Source organism: Paramormyrops kingsleyae, chromosome 11 (genome assembly GCF_048594095.1).
Source record: "Paramormyrops kingsleyae isolate MSU_618 chromosome 11, PKINGS_0.4, whole genome shotgun sequence".
Classification (NCBI taxonomy): Eukaryota; Metazoa; Chordata; class Actinopteri; order Osteoglossiformes; family Mormyridae; genus Paramormyrops; species Paramormyrops kingsleyae.
Genome location: NC_132807.1, coordinates 25,645,206 through 25,665,763, shown reverse-complemented (window position 1 = coordinate 25,665,763; position 20,558 = coordinate 25,645,206). Strand labels below are relative to the sequence as shown.

At 44.8% G+C, this 20,558-nt stretch overlaps 1 protein-coding gene and 1 long non-coding RNA gene across 2 annotated transcripts; one reads left to right on the top strand and one right to left on the bottom strand.

Moving 5' to 3' along the window:
• Window positions 1–8,215: 8,215 nt before the first annotated feature.
• Window positions 8,216–19,548, bottom strand: LOC111847981 (uncharacterized). Its single transcript, XM_023819634.2, has 5 exons — window positions 18,995–19,548; window positions 15,158–16,152; window positions 12,396–12,549; window positions 10,757–10,923; window positions 8,216–10,574 (listed from the first exon to the last, which is right to left on the bottom strand). The coding sequence occupies exons 1-5, from the start codon at window positions 19,014–19,016 to the stop codon at window positions 10,407–10,409; spliced, it is 1,506 nt and encodes a 501-aa protein (XP_023675402.1). The 5' UTR covers window positions 19,017–19,548; the 3' UTR covers window positions 8,216–10,406.
• On the top strand, window positions 19,116–20,507 carry LOC111847982 (uncharacterized). Its single transcript, XR_002839201.1, has 2 exons — window positions 19,116–19,193; window positions 20,106–20,507. It is a non-coding gene; the product is annotated as an uncharacterized lncRNA (long non-coding RNA).
• Window positions 20,508–20,558: the final 51 nt, after the last annotated feature.

Here is a 20,558-nt window from a genome sequence, read left to right as displayed (position 1 = left end):
GAACCACGCAGTCATGTGTCTTCTATTATCTGTTTATTTTGTTGGTTTCATATAATTTAATAACGTCATATGGCGTGAGAATAAAGGCATAATGGCAGCAGACGTTAGCAGCTCGTCTCTTGCAGACTCTGTGCATATTTCATTGGTTTTGTAAGGAAATCACTGCTCTGGACTCCATCGCTGCCAGGCTACCCCAGGGCATCGCAGTGGGCAAGGTCACTGTTTTGGGGAAGTCTGGGTGTCAGTAGGGAAGGGGTGGAACCATCTTATTAATCGTGGATATGGAGGTCACCCTGAATGTAGACGTCTGAGCAAGAGGTCAGAAGGTTGTTTCTTAGCTCACACAGAAGGGGCTCGGAGAAGTTTTAACTGGTCTACCGATCGATCAGCCAGCCCCCAATCTACCGCTAATAACACAGACCAGGGGGGCTACTTAGAAGAAGAGCACCTAGCCATGTCAGTCCAGGGTCCATGGAAGTACTGTATCTACCCCTGGTTATGAAGCACCACTAATGCATTCATCTCCTTCCTATCTGGTTAGAAAGGGGATGGTCTACACATGGCCCAGGAGTTGGTGAGACTTCAGAAGAGGGTAGAGATCCCATGCGGCTGATTGTTTTTAGTCCCATTCCAGCAGAACTTGAAAGTGCTAACAGACCATAAGGCAGTTTCCCATGTTTAAAAAAGCAGACACATGCACACACACACAGGGGTTTGTGAGACTTGCATACCAGCATCAAAGTGTTTTTCATAAAACACAAAGGTGTGAAGTTTCATTCTTATAAGACACAGTGGCAGAGGCAGGAAACTGGTGAGGAAGGTGATAAATGGTGTAAGCAGTGCAACAAGAAACAAAATGGCACAGTGCCCATGTTCAGCACCTGCTAGCCACTAGTTTCCCAGAATCCACTCACATTTAAGACCCAGCTGTGGTTTAATTAGTCATTTTTTTTTATAGTGCATTAATTGGTCTCCCGAGGCTCCTATAATTAAAGGAAGGAGAGGTAGAACATTTATAGTGTTGAAAAAAACTGACTAAATGAGGCAGCAGTGCAAGATGTGTGGCACATGCTGGGAACAAAGACTCTTGTAATCAAGACCTCAGATATTTAGGCTGCCACTATGAAAATTAGAATCAGTGAGTGATGCTGATAGCACTTGGGAGGAACGATACAACACCTCAGGGCTGAACTGTGGAAGCATCTCTACCTGCACCAGTCAGTACAGCAAGTCTCAAACTATGGGCCGTGAACCAGCACCATGTTGAAAGTCCAGCCAGACCACGGCACATAGGCAAAAAGAATACATTGCAAAAGAAGGTTCCAGATGCAGAGCAAACAAAAGAAATGAGAGACAGAGATATGAACCGGGGTTGGTAAGCCAAAAGATCGGTCCGGGGGGTGCAGGGAAAGGCCTAGGTTTAGGTTAGGTTTGCTGTTAGGGTTAGGGTTAGGTTTGTTGTTAGGGTTGGGATTAGGATTAGGTTTGCTGTTAGGGTTAGGATTAGGGTTAGGTTTGTTGTTACGGTTAGGGTTGCTATTAAAGTTAGAGCTCAGGTTAGGATTGGCTTACAGGTTAGACATAGTGCTCTGGTTATGGTTTCTGGGGGAGGGGGATGCCAAGAAGGGTGTGTGCTCCTGACAAATTTTGTATGATCGATTGTGTTGTCCGGTTTTAATTGTATTCTGGTATGTATGCAGACCGGAGTCCGCCAGTTGGGGAACCCTGGGATAGAAGAATGATGATGTTGTTTTTTGTTATCATGATAAATTAATAAATAATAAATGTCAAGCTTTTAAGAAGCTTTGTTTCAACTGTTTACTGCTATATAAATGCAGCGAAGTTGGACAACTGAACAGCACTTACAGGTTGAGTCTGCCAGCTGACTGCTTGGCAGACTTGATGAGAGTATGTGTCATTACTTAACACAGCCTGTTCGGCATTTATGTGAATCAGCGTCAGATTGATTTTTAAAGTATGTAGGGATGACTGAGCCCATTTCCACAGTGCTAGGGGAAAGCAGATGACTGATCATCTTTCCACATTGTATTTATAACCTTAAAGTCACAGTTGATTCTCAAGTCATGATTCAGTTTTCAGTTGTTCTGGACCTGGGGGAAGTGCTCTCTGTGTCACTCTGTGTCATTTTTTATATTTGCAATTAATTCATTTATTTAGCAGACGATTTTAATTTTATCCAAAGTGACATTCAACTGAAAGCACGTTCAGAGTGTTTCTGGAGCAAATGGGGGTTAAGGTCCTTGCCCAAGGGCCTAATGGTAAAAATACTCTGCTGACTCTGGGATTTAAACTGGCGATGCCATGATCCCAAGCACTTCACCTTAACCCACGGATCCACACACTGCCCCCTGGTGGCCCCATGATTCACCTGTGATCCCAGGCTGCCGTTTTGCTGGTCACCATTTGAACCTGGAATTTGACCTTGCAAACCTACAGAGGCGGCCAGGAACGGAGTACGTGACGGAGGATACATTACTGACCGGGGTCCCGTCATGGCGGTGCATGCCGGCTCCCACATGCTGGGCCAAGGGCTTTAGAATTAAAATTAGCGGCTGAACATAAAAGTGAGCATGTCAGTTTCAGCCTGGATTAGTACCTGCTTCTAATCAAAACCAGAAGCACCACAGGAGTGAGAAAGGCAGGCGCTTCTGTTAGATATGAAGGCATGAGCTCCATATTTCAAAACATAAAATGCTGTGCTCCCCGATAAAGGTGACATCCCACAGAGAACCAGAGAGAACGGCATCCAGTGATACCAACAGCTCACCTGTTAAATCATCTGCAATATTAGTGTCCAGCTGCCTTGTATGGCAGAGGCAGTGGCACAGCCTGAGGTTGCTTTCTGATTATGGCTCATTGAACATTCAATTGCACCAGAACTACCTGCCGAAAAGGAAAGTGAAGGACAACTCACACTAATGACCTGGCCAGTCCTGTATAACTTGTATGGGATGAACTGGAGAAATGAGTCAAAAGCAGCCCACAAGCACCCTTCATCTGTGGAACTGGACATATTACTCATCAACAAGGCCTTTACACCCTGTTCCATAATGTGTTACCAAAAGAAATAAATCTGTTCCAAGCGTAGACTCAGGAAGGACATTCCAATTTTAAGCACAAGGGGGCAGTCATATGCTTTTTCTTGATAACCTCCTTCTGCAAAACTTCCCATCCAGAAGGTATCTGCTAACTATGCAGCTTCTCTACAGAAAGTAACACATACCACTAAATACACCTTCATTAACAGCTCCTACTCCTACAAAACCTTCAGTAACTATTTTGTTTCTTTAGGACAGCTTTGATAATAAAGTCACACTCACTCAGACTTACCCATTGTAAATGTCTCCGTAAAGCTCTCTGTAAATAATGCTGGATTGAATTGATACAGCTGGTGTATTTGCAGTGGGTTGTGTGCTGATGATGTGACCAACCCACGAGGCGTAGGGAGAGCCAAGATGGCATTTTCCTGGCGCGGAGACCATGGCGTGGGCGAGAGGCCGAGGGTGACAGCCTGAGTCACCAAGATGCAGGGGTGGGAGCTGGCGGAAGGGCATCAGAGTCGCGGCTAGCCGGGGGGGGGCAACTTTCCCAAAGCCTTCTCCTGTGCAGCTGTAATCCATTCTCACGTGTAGCATCTACATAAACCTTATTGAGATTTCTGCATCTAAATATATTATAAATATGAATGTGTTTAAATGAACTTAATGCTGTCATGCTTGGAGGAGCAGAAAGTGTGAACTAGATGCATGACCAGAAGACTAAATTCAAGCGCTGGAGCTCACCCAGCTGCAAAAACACGAGGAATATTGTCAATTAATGAGGAATTTCACCATCAGCAAATGCATGCCCTTTGTGTTTATGGTGTGGGAATTTAAACAACGACTGTGTCCGGTAGTAGACGAGCAGCCACGGATGTCTGGCAAGTACATTTAATGTTCCCTAGATGATACCAGAGAGCTTTCCAGAAAGGATAGGTTCACTCCCTGTAGGAGATACAGATTTGGTGCTGTCATTGGACCAGAATCTGACCCTAGTGTTCCTAGGAACAGGGCAATTATGGTGAATTATCAGAGCGAAAATTACAGTCCATGATATCACTCCCTGGTCCAGTGTACAGCCATTAGCCGGCCCCGTGGGGAAATTAGGCAGACATCCAGCAGCTGCCTCTTGGTTAGGGATGCTGGAGACGAGCTGAGGTTCTGATTCCAGGCATCTCCCAGTGTTGCTTTGGACCGTTTTGGCACTGTGGTCATGTGGTATAGTGGGTACCGTTTTAAAACAATCAAGAAGAAACACTGGCCCTTCTATTAGTAATGCTCAGCCGATGGTTTCTGCTATGCATGTCTTTTCAATACCGTCCTTAATGGTGCATCCATTGTGTCACTCGTAGACCCACAACTTGTAAACGATGACTTCCTGGTCCTAATGCCCCGGCTGCTTAATCAGTTGCTGCGAAAAACTGTATATTGGAGGTTTTGTGATCACCTGAGAGATCTCAGTGTACAGTGGCCAGCCTGCATAGAAAGGGTGCCGATGTACCTGTGTACCACATGCTGCAGTAATATCAATGCAGGCATTATAGATACCTTCGTTATGCATTATAATGGCTGATATATGAATTAATAAAGCATGACATCATCTTCTATAGACAGTCATAAGGTATTATAATGTTGATTATAATAATTCATAAGCTCCAATGCAGCTCTCATCTATAATGCATTACAGGTGCTGTCATAATGCATTATAATGGTCAGTATAAGAATTAAGGATGCATTCTACTGCATTATGAAGGTATCTATAGTGCATTATACTGTATATCAGAGCTTCATAAAGCATTCATAATGCATAATAAACGTGGCTATTATGTGTTCTTCCTTTTTATTAATATTTATAGCCATGTTTATAATGCTTTATGAATGTATTATAAGGTGTTATGAATGTGTTCATAGATTCTTATAGGCAAGGCATTCATAGAAAGTGTTACCAAAACGCTTGTTGTGACATCACAGCATGCTTTGCCCTGCAGGAAGGCACATATCGACCAAAACCCCATGAGGAGGGGTGTGATCAATAGGCTGGCATCTAAATAGTAACTGGCTGTTGAACCTAGGAGAACCTCGCCTAAACATAACTGCTTTAAGAAACATTCAATTGTTGCCCGGACAACCAGTGGGCTGTCAGATCATGTTCCCCAAAAACTTATTGCCTTTATACCTTCTGGGTGACTGAACTTAATTCCGAAGTGACATGGAATAAAAGACAGTACATTTGTTCCTTCTGAGAACTCACTCAAAGGGTGGTGATACACAGAGCAACTTTATGAGCAATGTTGCTGGGCAATGTTGGTCAGGTACTTTACCATTAATATTATGCAACAAATTTCTGTTTGAAAAACTTTGATCGGCAGTGGGCAACTTTTCGTGATCATCCAGATCCAAATGAGTTAGCTGTTGTCTCACCTGGTTGGCTGTTGCCCGGCAACATTGCTCTAGAATTTGCCCTGTGTATCATTACCTTAAGTCATGTTAGTGTTTTGTACTTACTACCTTTAATAATAAATAGTCATATTTGGTGTGGTTTTGTGGGATTTCACCCTCACGCACATCCACACATGCATACTTGCACACCCAAATACTGAGCTAATCCTGTGGTCACTCCCATTAACACACCCTACACCACAAATCCCTACTTACCCTCTGGGACGCAAAATCATTTATGAGAGGAAAAAGATGCAAGAAATTGTATCGTGTTTTCTGGAATTATACAGATGATCCCAAAGAAGGGGACAAAAACAATCAGTGTAATGGGGTGGGGCGTCAATGAGAATAATTCCTCAGCTGGTCTCCATCCTTCCTTTCCTCGTTAGCACCAGTAGTCACTGAAATGATGTCTTCAGCTTTTGCTAAATTAGAGAATGTTGTCAAGATTATAAATGTAGTGATTTATAGCCGCTCTGGTTTTCCTTTTCATCCATTGCAGGAATGGCCAGCTCTAGCTCTTCTGGATGTTGTTTTGTGCTTTTTATTTTGTTTTGTTTTGTTTTGTTTTGTTACAGCTGTTTACGATTCCACATCTTGCAGCACAATTCCATGCCATAGAACTGTGTCACTGTATGTTTTTCTAGTACAATAACACAGTCAGGACTAAACCAAACTTTTCCTACAACAGATGACTCACAGTTAAAGCAGATTCATATCAGAGAACATCTGGGCCACACCAGTTTTATTTTAAGACAGAAGCCATCAACTTGTTGTTGAAAAGGAATTGCAGGGATGTGTTCTAATTTTTCCACACTGGACACCAGGAGGCGCTACAAAGTTGCAGGACAGCAACGGGCACTTGTATATAAATCAGACAAGAAACTATCAAAACATACCACAAAAAGTACTTCTTTAACTTGCTTTTTTTTTTTTTTTTACATCTTTTCTTGCTTATTTTTTCTATAACCACTGACAAACTCAATAGCCCTAATATGGTTATATGTTGTACATTACTTTGATTGAAATTTTTAATTCTGAATTATTTCTTTGTACGAGGTGTTTAGAGAATTGCATTTGATCTTCCAATAAATTGTGCTGTCCTTTCAAAATGGGGTTCAGTAACTGAGAAACATTACTTCTTTGCAAAGGTGAGTAGAAAACATGTTAATTAATACCAAAGCAGAAAGACATCAATGGACAATAACAAGAATTGCCCGCGTATTTGAACACGGCTTTAAAACAGATAACTAACAATCCCACACGGATTTCTTTGTGTATTTCACCTCATCATCCCAACTTGGCTCCTTCAACTAAATGCGTAAAGGAGATTGAGTGTCACTAATATCCACCCACAGGCCACTAACTGGAAAAATAGTCCAATTTGGAATCTAAGACTTTAGATTCCAAACCCAAACAGTGCAAAACACTAAACTTAGAATCCAAGAAACATAGCAAATGTTGGAAAAAAAACAAAACATCATATCTCAATAGTATTTGCATGGATTTGTCTGTAGCACACTCAGATTCTTCCCCTGTAGTTCACTCAACTGGCCCAATTTATCATCAAGAGGAAAATATCATATCAAGGCCAGCTATGCACATTAACTGAGACTGCTCTTGGCCTGGGCCTGGTGCATTATTGCCATGGCAACAGAAAATCACCCAGTCTCAGTACCATGCTGTCACACTCTCTTCTGCCAGCACACAGCATTTTGAATTGGAATCTACTGTTTTGTCCACCTCAAACTTTTAAGTGTTCGGTTTCAGTAATGTGAACACAAACTGGAAAGCACATTCTTGAGGATTAAACATTTGAAAATGACAAAAGTTACAAAGTAAATAAACATAACACATATAAAAGTCATCACTACACTTATGAAATCCAGTGATGGGCCAAACTTTTGAGTGTTTGTATGGGAAAAAAAAGAGCTTTTGGAACTCGTCTGTTCTGTCTTACGTTTATTGTTTGAGCCACACTCAAGTTTTTTGGAACAGAGTGAGCCTTTTCTACAGCACCAAAGGAGTAATATCTGAACCCCTTCTGGAATTTACAAGTTCCATTTCTTGACCACTTGACCTCCTGCTGCACTTGTTCCATCATTCCTCTGTACAGACATCTTGTACTTGGAAATGAAGTAGTCGATTCCCTTTTTGGCAGGACTACTGTGTAGTGAACAGTGGTGGAAACTTCAGATCCAGGTAATACAAATCCAGACCAAGATTTTGTTTCAACCAACCAGTTGAGTACTCTGTGAATGTAACTCTTTATATTGAACTGACTGGTTGAAACAAAAGCATGGTCTTGATTTGTACATTCTGAATCTAAACTTTTAATCTCTGGTAGTGAAGCACCCTTGCTGAGCATGTTCAGTCAGCTCCTTATTCAGCAACCTGATAAACCGTTTCCTGGTGCAAAATATCCCCAATGTACACCCTTCGGAGTGCTCAAAATCTTATTCAGATCTGCATTCAGTACCTCTCCCCATCATCTCCCACCCCTCGTATGCATCACCTGTTTTTATCCATATCTATCTCTCTATTTAAACGCAGCAGGGAAGCTTCCGGAATCCTTTCTTCGGCTGGTTCACCTTTCTCCGTCGTCTCTCACCAGGCAATCAGAGGTGCTGACAGTTTGCATTGTCCATGAGACCTCAGCAGCATAAAAATAGCCCAAGAAAACAATTATAAAAACAATTTGCCATTAGCTCAGCTTGGATCGGTGATCGAGCCCTGAGGCACAGTAGGGTTTGTAAGTTTATCGTAGTGTCCTATTGGGTAGATTTAAGGCAGCTCAAAACAGACCAGTGAGGTGAATCACATTAAGATACAAGAACAAAGGACACTGACATTCAGAAGCTGGGGGGATATGAAAACTAACTAGCAATATAATGTGTCTGAGCTGAAAAAGAACAGACAATAGGTCAACAACACAGCTTTTTAATTGACATGTAAACCATTAAACAACACAGAGATACTGTATTTTTCCATAGTTTAAAAGGGCTGAACACATTTAGAAGGTTCACTGTAGCAATGGCAACAACTGACATGCTTGCTGTGCTCATCACTGCCGTGCTGAAATGAGGAGAGGGGACACACAGGCCGCTTGGGGAGTATCCAGTGCGAGCATGGACAGTTTCCAGTTGCAACTGGTTGTCAGGGTGGAAGTACTGGTGTAGGATTTCGGGAAAGATCATGATGAGTCATATTTTGGGGGAAAAATTACTCGTGATGAGAATTTTGTTCCCATATGAGTCACAATGAATGTGGTCCATCACTGTTTGGGGGCCCTATTGCCTTTTTGTCAGAATCTCAGTTTGAAACACTGGTACCTTCATAGGCCCCGTTTATACTGTCTGTTAAATGCGACCTAATTCCGATTTTTTGCTCATATGTGACACAGATCGGATCTGTTCTGTGACAGTGTAAATGGGAAAAAAACGCATGCATTCGGATATTTCGAGATCGGTTTCAGGCCTCATTCATATGTGGAAATAAATCAGATATAAATCAGATATGGGCCAATGCGACTGTAATGTAAACAGGCAGATTGGATTTTCTGAGGCATTGCGTTCTGTACGTCATTAAACTGCGTACGTGAAGCGTACGTGAAAAGTACGTGGGAAGTACGTGTGGAAGCGTAACATTAAAAAAACACACGAAACATGGAGGAGGGAAGTGTAGGGCGGTGGTCGGTGCCTGAAATAGCCTACCTTCTCACCCTGTGGGGAGAAGAATCCGTTCAGGATAAAATTAAAGGTTCCTACAGAAACAAATCTGTTTTCGAGCATATTTCGGCTGCAATGATGGCCCTTTTCCTCCTCCTTCGCCTCAAAATCGTGATGTTGTTCGGCGAACTTCGCATACATCGCAAAGCTATCATAAAACAAATTTCGCGTTCGTCCGTCTTGGCTACGGCGTCGTGCAAAAACCCCCGTTGAGCATGCGTGAAATTATAGCAAGTGTAAACACACGAATCGGATATGGGTCACAATTAAAAAGACCGTGTAAACAGACGGTCCAAAAAATCGGATATAGGCAACAAATCGGAATTAGGCATCAAGACCTGCAGTGTAAACGGGGCCTTAGATACCTTCATAATGCATTACAAAGCATCCATAATGCAGTATAGCGGTCGGGTATAAGAATTTAGGATGCTTTGTAATGATAATGAAGGTGATTATAATGTATTATAGATTGGAGCTTCTGAAGTATTGTAATCAACACTATAATGCCTTATGACTGTCAGTAGAAGATGCTGTCATGCCTTATTAATCCAAGATAATGCATAATATAGATGATTTATGATGCATTATAAAGGTGTCTATAATGCATGATAGATGAGAGCTTCAAATAAAGTGTTACCAAAACATTTAATAAATTTCCATTTATGTAAAACACACAAGGTTGTTTTCAATATAGAAGGTGCACTAACACAACAAATAGATTTTCTTTGATATTTCTTTGTCACCGCTAGGCAAAAACAAAGTTACTTGGGCACTTTGAAAGTTCACTTCTGGACAGACACTGCACTGCTATTACCACTGCACTGCACTGCTATTACCACTGCTAAGCACTTGTAGGGCTGGGAGGCCTTCCTGGTGTCCGGCTAACGTGCCAGTGCTTGTAAACTGTACATATTAGTCACTGACATGTCCACATGATTTTACACATATTATGCAGTGCTCTCAAACACTTACCACTGCACCCTAAATCTGCTTCAAAGCCTTCTGTGTGACCTCCCCAACCAGAGGGGATCTGTGTGACAGAGCTTATGGACAGTGTGCTTCATTCGAGTCCACCGCCCTGGGCAAACGTGCATGAATGGATGTGAGTCAGGTTTAAGCCCCAATGCACTTTGATTCCCGTCTCCAGAGATGGTGGGGAGGAAGGGGGGGTAAAAAGAGGTCAGAGATCCTCCCCTGACTGGCGTGACTCCGGCTGTATGGCATGCCAACGAGCCGTCTCCACCCGACCCCGGCTGTACATCTCCACCCAGTGCGCTTTGCCCTCCTCTGGGGCCTCACTGCCAATCAGGACGTGGCCCAGCACGCTGCTTTTGGTGAAGATCCGGCCCTGTCAGCAGGGGAAGTTTCTCACCAATCAGGGAGCAGTGGAAGTTTAACATGCATATTACACACTTAACTGCACCAATAGGAAGAATATTACTGCTTTCGACCGAAAATCAAAACTGAGCCTGACCCACACATAAAGCAGATCTTGGCCCTGCCTCCCCGTTGTCGGAGGACATCCCCTACCTGCATGATGACGAACTCCAGGACGAGTGCCAGCTGAGAGATGTCACCTTGAGGCAGGTCAAACAGGAAAGGGGCGTTCCACACCGCGTTGTATCCACTGGCTCCTTTGGTTTCCTTGCTGTCAATCACACTCCCCTTGTGGTGTAGATTTATCACCACATAATGATCTGTGGAGATAAGCCACCACTGAGTGTTGCAGAGCTCCTTAACGTACAGGGCACGTGCGTCACTGAAGATGTCACTCAGGACGTTCACTGAGAAGAAAGAAGTCAAACACAACTGGCCACAGGTGCTGTGAATTCTTGGCTATTGGGGAAACTATGGCCAGAAGCCCCCTTTGCAACACAGCTGCATTGTGAGACTGTTACGTGCCGTAAGTGTTTCGGATATGTCTACAGGACACCTCGGTCTTCTGCCCCAAGCTCCACTCGCCAGCTGCTGCTTCAGCCCGCCTCCCGGTTCCCAGCCACGCCCCTTCCGCCCTCTGACCTCTGACCCTGGCCCTGTGTTCTGGTCGACGAGGATAAAGCCTGCTGATCGCATGTAGCTCGAGCTCTCGCTTTTGCTTTAGCTGTATTGGTTTGCTGTTTTCTGATTGACTTCTGCGTATGACTGTTTCGGTTTCCTGGTTTCTGACTTTCTGCTTCGGCCCATTTGTACCTTTGCGCTCGGTTTGTTTGTCTTCTGGTTTTCCAGCTCACCCTTTCGGATGCCGTGTTTTTGGACTGTGTGTTTGCTGTGTATATGTCTTGGGTGCGTAAGGAGTGGCTGCCCTTTTTGTTTCTGCGATCGTGGTGTTTAGTGTTGTTTTGGTTAGGGAGTTACACTTAGTCTTTGTCATTTAATATAAAAAACTACAAAAAAATATCCCTGTGTTTCCCGTGCTTCCTTTTCTGTTCCCCGCTTGTCCCGTCTTCCCCTCTCCCTCTCCTCTACCTTTCTGTCGATCCTCAACCCTAGACTGCGGATCGTAACATGCCCAAGGTGCTGGAATTTTCTGGATCACTGATCATGTGTGAAGGATGGCAGTTTTGCAAAGGTATCTATATGATCAGACATGGGGGATTGCTGTACTCTGAAATACATTATATATTATAGGATGTTTTCTCATAACCTGTCCTAGATAATGGCTTTGTCTGGGGGAAAAAGCCTTATAAAAAGTTTAAGGTCCTTAAATGTTTGTTACTATAATGTATGCCGTGCTATGAAACTGGGTCACAGAGAAGTTTTAGAATGGGCTGAACAAGCACTGCCATTTAAACATCTATAGTCTCTATTCAATACATAAACTCATAGAAGTCAGAGAGCCTGTTTATGTTCTTCACGAGCATAAAACATAAAACTATTACTTCACAATTTATGTTGTACTTGTAGTTCTGCTGCCATTAAATAGAAAAAAATATTTAGGATGTGCAGTGGATTTCTGTCAGAGGATTACTGTCATTTTTAACATTTACTCTAGTCAATTTTTAGACCAAAATGACATGAGAGTGTACTGCAATGCAGTAATGGACAAGCAACTGTAAGATGGACAGATGGTTGGACCTGAAATACGGGGTAACAGCAGGGAGGCCTTGGGCCGAGGTTCTTGCTCAGCTGGAGGTGTGAGGGAGTCACAGGAGGGACAAAGGAGGCTCACCTGGCGCTCCGAGCATGTGGCTCCGTCTGGCCATGCTCTCTGCCTTTCGCACCATCACCTTGACGCGGTGAGCTGGGCTCTGGTACTGCAGCAGGATGAACAGCTGGCCCAGATCCCGGGGTCCTCGGCTCAGGGAATCATGGGAGCTCTGACTCTGCGAGATATCAGGAAAGAACGTGTCTCTAGGGGAGAGGCCGAAGATGGGGGCATCCGACCGGATGTCAATAGTACGCTGAGGCCGCTGAATGCTTCACTGGGGAAGGTCAGAGGTTAGATGTCAGCCGGATGCTTGTCAGTAGTGTGATCATCAATGTCAGGAGTCAAGAATCAAGTAGAGTCTATAGCGTAACCGTTAGACTGAACAAACCGTAAACTGCAGCTGAACAAACCGTAAACTCCAGCTGAACAAACCGTAAACTCCAGCTGAACAAACCGTAAACTCCAGCTGAACAAACCGTAAACTGCAGCTGAACAAACCGTAAACTCCAACTCAGACATAATCATGTTCTCGTTCACACTGGGTAAAAGCAGTGTTTTCCAAACCTGACCTCAGGGAACCCAAGACAGTCCACTGGGAGCTGAGAGGAAGCAAAAACACAAACCGTCTGGCAGGGGGCAAAAAGGTAGACTGGCAGGGAGCTGGGAGGGAGCAAAAACGTAAATTGTCTGGTAGGGAACTGAGAGGAAGCAAAAACACAAACCGTCTGGCAGGGGGCAAAAAGGTAGACTGGCAGGGAGCTGGGAGGGAGCATAAACGTAAACTGTCTGGCAGGGAGCTGGGAGGGAGCAAAAACAGACTGTCTGGGGGTCCCTGCAGACTGGGATGGGAAACACTGCTGTAAAGGACATTATTTCCCTTACTACCAGGCCACCATACCATCATATGGCAGCTTTATTCCTTTCCCCTGCAATCTTCTAGCTTTCTCTGCTTGTGTGTTGTACTAGTTGTGTTCTTATATTTGTGTGTGAGGCAGGTTGGGCCAACCATGTTATGAATGGCACTTTATAAAAATTAATTACATATAAAAACTGTTCAGATTTTCCCTTGATTACTAAGTGCTGTGAAAAAAATGTCCCTGTAAACGTTTACTACAGCATATTTGAAAACATCAAAATACTAATTCCCATTTAAATGCAGCTTTCTCTCCATCAGTCTGTAGATTGCAGTGGAATACGGTTCAGCCAAGATGGCCGCCAGGTCCCAAATGGAAGAGCAACCAGGGAGTTGTGAACTGAGGAAATGGGTTACCAGCTGGGCCCAGATGCAGTTAGCCCATCCGCATGCCAAGTGGTGCACGAAAGTGTCTCCCTTCAGCATGTAAGCTCTCTGCACCTGGAGGTGTCGCCCTACATCTGCCCACAGGCTTGCTCTTATGACCCCCCCCACCTGCATATATATAATTCAGAAGATCCAGTTCCATCCAGTGTCATGTGCTGACATAATTACGGACAGTATTAAAGTGGGAAACTGCCAGCGCCCGCTGTTTCAGTGGCCGCCCGCCGCCATGTCCACGGGGCTCACAGTGGGCGGCCGTCTGTCATTAAGCAGCATTCGGTTACCGCTGTAACCCAAACAAAGAGACAGAGCCGGGGGACTCGCCGGCACGCGGCGGACCCTGCAGAGATCACGCGCCACACAATCTGCAGCGCCGGTAATCAAAAAAAGCTAAAATATCCCAACAATAGACGACGAAATCAAACGGGACACAGACTAAGTAGAAAACCTTTCAGTGTGTGAATCACAAAGTAAACGCACCACTAACTGCCCTAGTAACAAGACAGGGACAACTAAACTAGGGCCAAAAGTACAGTAGCATAACAACGACAGAACACCTCCCTTTGCAGAAGCAGGCTTTTATCATCTTTTATCAACCATGCATATCTATTGCTGACATTGTGCAGTAGAACCTACAGCACTGGTGCCTACAAAAGCTATAAGTACATTAGATTGGAAGCACTTTTTTCGCTCATTAATCTTGAAACTGTATTGTGCTGATACCTGGTTATGTTTCTCGCCAAGCAGCCTTCTCAAAATGTGCATCAAACTCACATCATGACTGTATGGGAGGACAAGAGGTGCTGACTTTACATACGTGTGGGGGGCTGCTGAGTGGGCGCCTACCAGAAGGGCAGGAATCCAAGGCCTCAGTGCACAGCAGCACCATACAGTGGAGCTTGCTGGCCCCTTAAAGGGTAAACCTTGGGCATTCTGCCCACCTCTGATTTGAGACCCTCCTCTGTTTGCCTTCACACCACGTATGGATGTCATGTGACTTGAGGGAAAAAAAAAACAAAGCTATTCACCTAATTCTGCGCTCTACAGACTGGAATAAGGAGTGTTGGGACTCAGGAAGAGCTTCTACCCCAGAGCTGAATTCCACCCGCTGTCGCTAGGCCCACCCGCTAATGATGGCCCGCTACCTCATCAGAATCGGATCATCAGAATCGGAATCTTTATTGCCACATGACCAAGGACCATAGAAAATTTTGTTGGCATCGCTTGCTACTGTTGGAGACAAGAGATAATTAACAATTACAGACAGAGAATAGTTACAAAACACAAGATGCACAACCTACCCCTTTAACTCCCCCAACCCCATTAACACTGGATGCTACTGGACTGACCAATCTTTTTTCATTTGCACTACAACTGCACTTAACATCAACAGTGCAATGCTCTTAGTTTTGTAAAAATGTTGCAGATTTATTGGTTTTATTGGTTATATTATGGAAGCTGCTACCAGATTTCATGGTACCCGTACCTTCTTCAGCCGGCTCTTGGCTGGCCGCAGCTCCCTGCTGCAGGTGATGGAGCGGTCGGGTTTCCAGTCCACCTCCCCGCACGCCAGCTCCAGCTGACCCACGGCTGACTCTCGGAGGCCCGAGAAGTCACGGGAGACGACGGCCAGCTGCAGCGAGCAGTCGCGCAGCTCCTCCTGCGAGCCCACCGGCAGCAGCACGCTCTGACCACGCAGCTCGGGTCCGAGGCTGCGGCGGCGTGCCAGGGCCTGCACTGGTGCAGGACAGAGCGGCGGCAGGCTGGCGCGTAGGATGGCCCCGCCCAGGCGCCGGCCCCCTCCCGATAGGCTGAGCACTGTGACGGTGAGGGTACCGCGTGCTGGCGAGAAGAGGAGGGAGAATTGCAGGAGGGGGGCTGGTCGGGTAATACGGTCGGTGGGGGTGGGTGCAGGGGAGGCAGTGGGCTCGAGGGTCAGGTATGAGGACAGGGGGGAGCCAGTGGCGGCCGTCAACCGACTGCGCTCGCTGCACGCCAGGCTGTCGCCCATCACCGTGTAGCGCCGCTCCACAGCACGGCGCGTCCTGGAAACCAGGCCCAGCTTGGGCACGGCGGAGGGCAAAGAGGCACAGCCATGGCGCTGCAACCGGGGGGCGGAGCCAGAGGCCGCAGGGAAGCTGAGTCGGCGCAGGGGGAAGCCAGCCTTTCCCAGGTGCAGGCCCAACTCAGGTGGGGCAGGCTTCTGCGACTCGTGCACCGGCGTGGTCTTGCAGCCAGGGGGCGCCGAGTCGTCGCTCGTCCAGCACGGACTCCCGCACACATCGCCATCCAGCTCCTCGTACTGCTGCCGCACGGGTACAGTAGCCACCGCGGGGCTGCAGAGGTCCTGTGGCGGGGACGGGGGGGCCTCCTTATCCCCGGACGTGCGGGACTTCCGTCGACGCCAGTACAGGAAACAGCCGAGGAGGAGGCAGAAGCAGACGACAGCGAGGGCGACCCCCAGCACGATCTGCAGGTGCACTGAAGGCCGGGAGAGCGACTGACATCACATCACCTGTGTCATCTGACCTCACAACTCCCATAATTCACCTCCTTTTTGTTTCATCAGGCTCACTGGTGCCAGACTGACTGCCTGGTGTGAACGGATACGCATGACTCAGGACTGATCGCGTATGGCACGATAAACTCAGTGTCTCGTATTGATCCTCATCCAGCCCACTGACACAGCAATTATCTTACTGTTCATTTGCGCTCGTCATTCGAACGTGTTATTAAATTACACAGGAAATGTCCACAACACCTAATCAGAACTAATGACTCCCCTTCGGGCTTTGATCTAAAACAGACCAGTGTGGCTGATCTGGCTCCTGTCCATTTCCTGCTTCCTGAATGCATGACTTATATCGTGAGAGGAAAGGTCTAATTATGTGCAAACCTTGTCGTCATACAAAGAGCAAAAATGATGAATAAGAAATTCATCCACGCCTATGTTTCATGTTTCATTACAGTGAACCTGGAGTATATCAGATGGGTCATGAGACAGGGGACACCCTGGATGGGATGCCAGTCCATTGCAAGGTATTACAGATAAGCAGTGGCTCTTCAAACATGATGTGAAATTTTAATTTTATATTTACATGTATTTTATGTACTTTGGTCCAAAATGACGTTCAATTGTGGCAAATTGCACATAATAAATACAAGGCTACCAGAGAGTCCACTAGGCATAAGTGCGGGTGAGTTTCCAAGGAACGCCCTGTTAAGCGAAAAGGGGAGTGTGGCCCGTACGGGGATCGAACGTTATTAGCACCACGCTCTAACCAACTGAGCTAACCGGCCAGCTACGAGAACGTAATTGCTAATACTTTCCTTAAAGTAATTATTGTCTCTTTAAAAGCACTTCATATCGTCTAATTTTTTCTTATTCACTTAGAAATGACCCGATGTGACGCAGAAGTAGGCTACCTTTCGCAAGCAATAATGTCTTCTGATTGCAAAACGATGAAGTTCCTAACTTACTACAGATAAGTATAGTTTCCTTGTGGTGCAAATTTTGAAAAGTTGGAAACTGCCTGTTAACCGGCAGTTTTATCGTGGTGTGAAATACGTGAAAATCCGGTTTTCACACAAGCTTATAGATTTTTCGTCAGCATTAGCTTTATGGATGAGTAACTGAATTGAAATGCTACAAACAGGTTATTTGACATCTATCCGTCCTCTGAAACTGCTTGTCCTGTACAGTGTCTGGAGCTTTCCTTAAAGTAATCACGTCAGTCTCTAGATAAAAGGAAAAATTTTGGTAAGTTTTTAGTGTCATGTTAGCTTTGCATATTTCAATGGCAGCATGATTCACCCACGACTCGCGGAGAGAACATAGAAACTCTACAGATACACACACGCGCGCGCGCGCAAACACAATAGCCTATATTCCTAACATTGTAGGCTAGGGATCCTCCATAGACTTTTGGCTATTTCCATTTTTTTTTTTATTGCTTTCACAGGTTTTGTTTTTATATATATATATAAAACTGAGGTCTATATTGTGGGGAGCTGAAAATGTCACCACAAGCTAAAAAATAACAGGTAGGCCTAGGCTACAACACCTCGCCACACACATTTTTTATTGTCTCTTCTCCCCTGTTTCTCTATTTATAAAAATAACTCTGATAGATACGCACAAGAATTCCAATATACTTGTACTGAACTGTACATGTGCAAATGTCAATAAAAATATCTATCTATCTATCTATCTATCTATCTATCTATCTATCTATCTATCTATCTATCATTCTCCGTCAAGATAAATATTGTAGGCCTACTTACGATTTTTACACAATTATACGTAAAAGTTCCCCTTTATCACACATAATTATCCACTTCTTTTTTTTTTTAACGGCATCTCTATTACAATTGAAATCTTTTTAAAAAGCACTTCATATCGTCAAATTTTTTCTTATTCACTTAAAAATGACCCGATGTGACGCAGAAGTAGGCTACCTTTCGCAAGCAATAATGTCTTCTGATTGCAAAACGATGAAGTTCCTAACTTACTACAGATAAGTATAGTTTCCTTGTGGTGCAAATTTTGAAAAGTTGGAAACTGCCTGTTAACCGGCAGTTTTATCGTGGTGTGAAATACGTGAAAATCCGGTTTTCACACAAGCTTATAGATTTTTCGTCAGCATTCGCTTTATGGATGAGTAACTGAATTGAAATGCTACAAACAGGTTATTTGACATCTATCCATCCTCTGAAACTGCTTGTCCTGTACAGTGTCTGGAGCCTATGGCAAAGTTTACGGGCGCAAGGCAGGGACCAACGCAGGATGGAGTGCCAACCCATCGCAGGGCGCACTCACACCTGCGGGCAATTTGACAACTCCAGCTAAACTCAACATATTTTTGAACTACAGGGGGAAACCGGAGCACCCAGGTTAAACCCCACGACAACACAGGGACCACACATGCAAACGCGACACACGTGGATCCCAGGCAGAGACTTGAACCCGAATCCTAGAGATGTAAGGCGACAGCGCCGCAACAGCGTGTCAGACCCGTATGGTTTACACATTTAAGCAGGGATTAGACCAACCACGATTTCTGGACATCAAAAAATAATAAATTCCGTCCATATATATAGATCTCAGAATATCCAGGACAGCGTTATTTAAAACAACAATTTACAACTATTTCAGGATAAAGAAAACGTTCAATGACTTAAAATTATACAATAATATAAGGTTCATTTTAATTTATTTTCTGTTAATAAATTGCTACACATCACAAAATTTAACTTCATTGAACCTTAAATAAAAAACGAATGACATTACAGTGGCGCGTTAATTAACTGCAAGGTGGCTTACCTTCTAAGTGCACCATTTTCATTTATATTCAGAAGCTCTTCACTACGGAGGTATGCTGTGTTGAAGGCTGAAACTTGAAATCGTGCTTTCTGGTCATTTCTGATCGCTCCTTCAGATTCCCGTTTAGCGAAGCGTGGTGCCCCGACTCGCGCTCAGCCAATAAGCGAAGGCGGCGGCGGCGGAGTCGCTGCTCCGAAAGGTGGGTGGTCATCAAACCGGCAAACGTGCCGAGCCTCAGATACTAACACCGCGGACTGTCTGTCAGTCTGATTTATTATCACTGGGCATTGATTATCACCCTTTAATATTAAAAAGCTGGAGAATAAGAAAGGATATGCAGTGCATGTGCTGGGAACTGTGCACTTTCTGCACGTTTTAGTTATGTAAACGTGAGATTCCCTGGAGCCCTGGTCAGGTTGGTCAGCCTAATACTTGACAAGACGCTCCTTACGCAGTTAGTATACCTGTAATTTCTATACCAGTGTTACTGAGGTAATGGTTACCAAAGTAAATTTAGGAAGGCTAGCTGTTCAGGAACCGCCGCTCACGGTGCCTTAGCCCTGCCGACCCCCCTGTGTGACTCATCGTTGTTTGCGCTGTCCTCGGTTCTCAGTTAATTCTGTATTAAATCGCATAGCCATCCGCCCACATGATCCGCATTACTTAGAGACTGTCAGCTCCCGTTAACCCCCGTATTCCACTCTGCCCCACACTGTCTCCGTGCCATAAACGCACATCAGGGCAGCGTGCGCTATGCCTGAAAACAAACAAAAAGCTTTTCAAGAATAAACCTGTGTGCTGACCCAGATCAACAATATGGCATTTGGGCATGTGCCCACAGGCGCCAAGCTGAGCAACCACCCCCGCCCCCCATAAACTGCCCCCTCCCATTCACAAATGTCTTTTAACAAGTTAAAGCTAATATATTTAGCTGAAAATCTGTGTACACTTTTCCCTATGTCAGGTGCATTTCTGAATTTTGAGCCACCAATCAGATGTTTCTTTCTGATGTGATGTCATGTGTGCTGTTCCCAGTGGCACTTAATACTCATAATCCAGCCCTGCCAGTATACCCCTCTATTACATGGGTTATGTGTCATCATTTCTATAGGCCTTCCACTTCCTAGGGGCAGCAGGTGATGCAGTGGTTAAGGAAATGAATTTTCAGCTACATAGCTGTAGACCCCAATCGCACAAGTGAACATGCTGTGGCACCTTCAGGAGAAGAAGACTGATGTTTCTGACAAAATCATCGGCTAAGCAAAAAGTGTGAAAAATCGTCATTGAGCACATCGCAGCCATTTTCTGCTGCTTTGTTTGGAAGATCTGATTGTATCTGTTTTCAGTGGATGCTACTAGTTTGACTAGGAGTCTAATTACTCATAAGTGACAGGCAATGTGTATGAGCTTTACACTAGCAATTTGTACGGTCATTTTCTGCAGGTCTTCTGTTTTTCAATCACATGGGGTTCCCACATGCTAGATTTGCAGAGAAAATAAAATGCTGCCTTCACTTCCTTCTCCACAGTCTTACTGGGGTGAACTAACAAACCAAAGTTATGGA